At 54.0% G+C, this 3,734-nt stretch overlaps 1 protein-coding gene across 1 annotated transcript; it reads left to right on the forward strand.

The window, feature by feature from the left end:
* Positions 1-601: 601 nt before the first annotated feature.
* On the forward strand, positions 602-2,281 carry CGCA056_v015194 (Satratoxin biosynthesis SC1 cluster protein 4; the record flags this gene model as incomplete). The annotated part of the gene is made up of 6 exons (XM_037330434.1): positions 602-772; positions 840-876; positions 935-1,002; positions 1,059-1,432; positions 1,492-1,954; positions 2,249-2,281. 6 exons carry the CDS (start codon positions 602-604, stop codon positions 2,279-2,281), a joined length of 1,146 nt encoding a protein of 381 aa, XP_037171175.1.
* Positions 2,282-3,734: the final 1,453 nt, after the last annotated feature.

The raw sequence follows: 3,734 nt of genomic DNA on the forward strand, positions 1-3,734 counted from the left end.
ATTTCAGCAGCAGCAGCGGGCAGCATGCTTCGCCAAGGACGTCAAGGTTCCCCTCCGGCAGCCTCGGTAGTGTTCGCCAAGCCTATAATTACTGCGAGCAGATGGTCCTGGTCTGTCACCCGAAATAAAGTTCTGACCGAACTAGGTGGTCCCTGTAGACGGCGGTCGACGCCTTCTACCATGGGATACTCTCTGTGTCTACTGCGTAACTACAGTCTGAAACCCCCCCCCCCCCTGATATAGTGTGACCCTCATTTCGGTATGAGGCGCTATGCTTACCATGACTTCAAAGCGTAAACTTTGCTCCCGCAAGAGAGGCAAACCCAATCCCTTTTTTTTTTTTTTTTGCCTTCTCTTTTCTTATTTCTTTCTTTTCTCCCCTAATCCCCCCTTCGTCTTGGCACCTGTGCGGCACTCCTCCCGCCCTTCCGTGTTGAAGAGCTAACCTAAGAGTGCGATCGCTCTATCCTTCGGACGGATCTATATAGCTCAGTCCCACTACGGTAACCCTGGCTCGGCTCGAAGTTTTCTTTACATTCCCTTCCTCTCGTCTCTCAACGAGCGCCATCTCTCGCTAGGGCACCAGGGAACAGCGAATAGAATGGAAGGCCGTCCCGGCGCCAAGTCAAGCGACAGCCGACGAGCTGTCATGGTTGGTATCACATCGTTTGCGTTCGCATTGGCTCTCTTCGCAGTGATCATGCGAACGTACACTCGCGTGTTCTTGCTGCGAAGATTCGGTGTTGATGATAGCGCTGCTATCCTAACCTTCGTGAGTTAACCCACTTAACACCCATTTTCGTACCCACACCCAACGTCAAGCCAATATTGTTTCCTAGTTTCTCCTCTTCGCTTGCTACTTCGCAGTTGCGATCAGTGAGTTTCTTACATTCTAGCCAGGATGGTGAGAGCATAGCTGACGCGGATCTTCTAGACCTGAGGAACGGCCTCGGTATGCATGTGTATCTACTCACTGAAGACCAGATCAAAGAGTATCTAAGGGTATAGCAGCCCTCGTTGGCGAGGTTTGACGTGTCTTGTCCACTAACAGTTAGTAGACCTTCTATACCGCGGTCGTCTTCTATAATGCCGCCCTCGCTGGCGTCAAAATGACGTTCTTGCTCCAGTACTGGCGACTATTTGCTGTGCAAAGAATGAGGAAGTTGCTGTTCGGTGCGATGATCCTCGTCGGGGGTTGGAGCATGTCACAAGTTCTGGTGGAGGTCTTGATCTGCATCCCTACGAACGCCTTCTGGGATAAGAGCGTCCGAGGCAGCTGTATCCCGAACTACCCTCTGTGGTACATCAACGCCGCAGGGAATATCGCCACCGACCTGATAGTCTTTGTTCTGCCGTTACCGGTTATCAGCGGCCTGAAGCTGCCTTCAAGACAGAGATATGCTTTAGGCGGAATCTTTTGCCTCGGACTCTTGTACGTGCTCTATATCGACAGTAAATGTCACATTGACACCAATCTCACATGGTTGATAGCACGTGCGTGATTTCGGCTGTCCGGATACAACACCTCCATCAGACCGCAGACTTCACGTGGGAAAACGTGCAGACTGCTGGGTGGTCCATCGGCGAAGTCTGTAGTGGGCTGATCTGCGCGTGCCTTCCGACGCTCCGGCCCCTCGTCGTGAAGGTTATGCCCTCTCTGTCGAATCCCGTCAGCGGGTTCTCCCGACACAGGATGCAGCACGGCTTCAGCTTCAAAAGGACAGCTTCTATTGCGAAGCAACCTGAGGCCGAGCTTGCCATTATCCCGCGCGAAATCGGCCCTGGCGATAGCCCGAATCGTCGCCACACGCCACGGCTAGGTTCCTCTGATAGCGAAGTCGACCTTTGCGGCGCCATAAGCTACGATCGCAGCCGCGCTGACCTAAGCTGTGACTTGCCGCTGTCGCTCCAAGGGATCTCGGTGGATATCGATGTTCCGCCGCCGTCGGCGACGGTTTGGACTCAACACCGGGATGCAACTGAAGTCGGCGGTCATGGCCGTGGGCAGTCAGTGGGTGTGGAAACACGGACCGAGGCCGACCGAAGACGTAGTAGCAGGCCTGCGAGACAGTCGTCAGGCTTCATCAACATTAGGCTTGACGTTGTGGAAGGCTCGTTACCACAACCCACGATGGATGGATGGATACCCATGAGCGTGGCTGCAAGTGGGTGGCGAATGTCCTCGTCTGAGACGGGGAAATCGAGGAACGCCTAGCTAACTCCATTAACGAAATTTCTCGCTACCCAGAAGCCTAGGACAACTAGAAGCGAGGAGGGTTAAGGAAGAGGAGCAGCGGTCACTCAGGCAGCTCCTGCCTAAGCTCCAATTCTCACCAGGAAATTCGGGGTTACTGATACAACTCGGTGTTCACGACAGCCATTCTTACTTGCTCTCACCAAACTTGGTGGGTCGAGACCGAGACAAGCGAAATCTACCTGAGTTCAAGAAAAGGCAAGCATAACGGGGAGAGATTGATTGCACCAGACGTCAGTCACTAACTAGTAGGAAGCGTGGCGCGCATACAGGGACCCGTTATTTAGATGGTTGCATCTATAGGATAGGATACATTCTTAATCGATCGTTAATATACAAGAAGAAAAGAGAAAACGAAGGGAAAGAAACCGGATCGAACCATGCGAACGCAAAAGCAGCTGTAACAGACCCCGCGCCAAACATCCTGAACTAACACTTTACCCCCAACCCCCAACCCCCACACTGAGACGAGAGCTGGGCTAGCGGTTGTTTCCTCGAGCCTGCGGAGGGCTGTTCCAATATCACGAAACAACCGTGAGTACGTAGCAATACGCCTCGAACTTCTACAGATGGTGCTGCTGGTCCCAGGTCCGCTTCCGGCGGTGGAAACGTCACCAACGGCAGCGGCCCCCGCGCATCCGCATTGCAAAGAACGTCAGATTTGGAGGAGGCAGGCACATTTTAGCTTGCCGTGTGGAGGAGACAGCAGCTTGCAGCTCGCGCTTGTCCTAGCCCCTGCCGCATGGCCGGCCGGCTAAGCTTCTCTGGACTCGTTTTCGTTTCCTCACACGGGTCTGGAAGGTTGACTCTGCCCCCGAGCAGTCAACATGATGTCTCCCGCCGGCAGAATGCCGAGGCTGCTACGTCTGCGGAAAAGGGAGCATTCTAGTTAGGACGTTTATATACTAGCGGCTCTAACTAGAGTCCGACATAGCACCTTGGCTTGGGGTTCGGGGGAGGCTTGGGGGCTTGTTAGAAAGGGGGCTTTGGTGCGCGGTCGTTAACGCCGTGGGGACCAAAGCTGGTTCTCTTAAGGCCAGGGCTTGACTCCACGGGTACACTCTGCTCTGGGATGCCAGTGCCTCTTGAGGCGCGTCGTCTCCAGCGCGTGTCCGCGCTCGGAGATCGCACGTTGGGCCCGTCGGTGGGCCTCGCTGTATCTCGATTGGATTGTCTCTGGTTGATTCCGTATCCATTAACGGCCCAGTCGTGGTTGATAACGGAAATCGTTGGTGGTGATGAAGAAGGACCTCTCTCTCCTGCTTGTCCACAGCATCCAGTGACTGGTCACGATCCAGTTGTAGATCTTTAAGGCGTCTTTGACGAATCTCGGCCTGATAAGAGCAGAGGATCTCGATAACATCGACAGGCAAGGCTTCTTGGCTGATACACCAGGCCTGGTTAGCGAGATTGACCCAGACGCTCTGCTCTGCGCGTTTGCAAGCCACTCTGATGCGTTCTCTCTCCAAGCAAAATCGCA

The sequence above is a fragment of the Colletotrichum aenigma genome (assembly GCF_013390185.1).
Source record: "Colletotrichum aenigma strain Cg56 chromosome Unknown KSG_Cg56_contig63, whole genome shotgun sequence".
Lineage (NCBI taxonomy): Eukaryota > Fungi > Ascomycota > Sordariomycetes > Glomerellales > Glomerellaceae > Colletotrichum > Colletotrichum aenigma.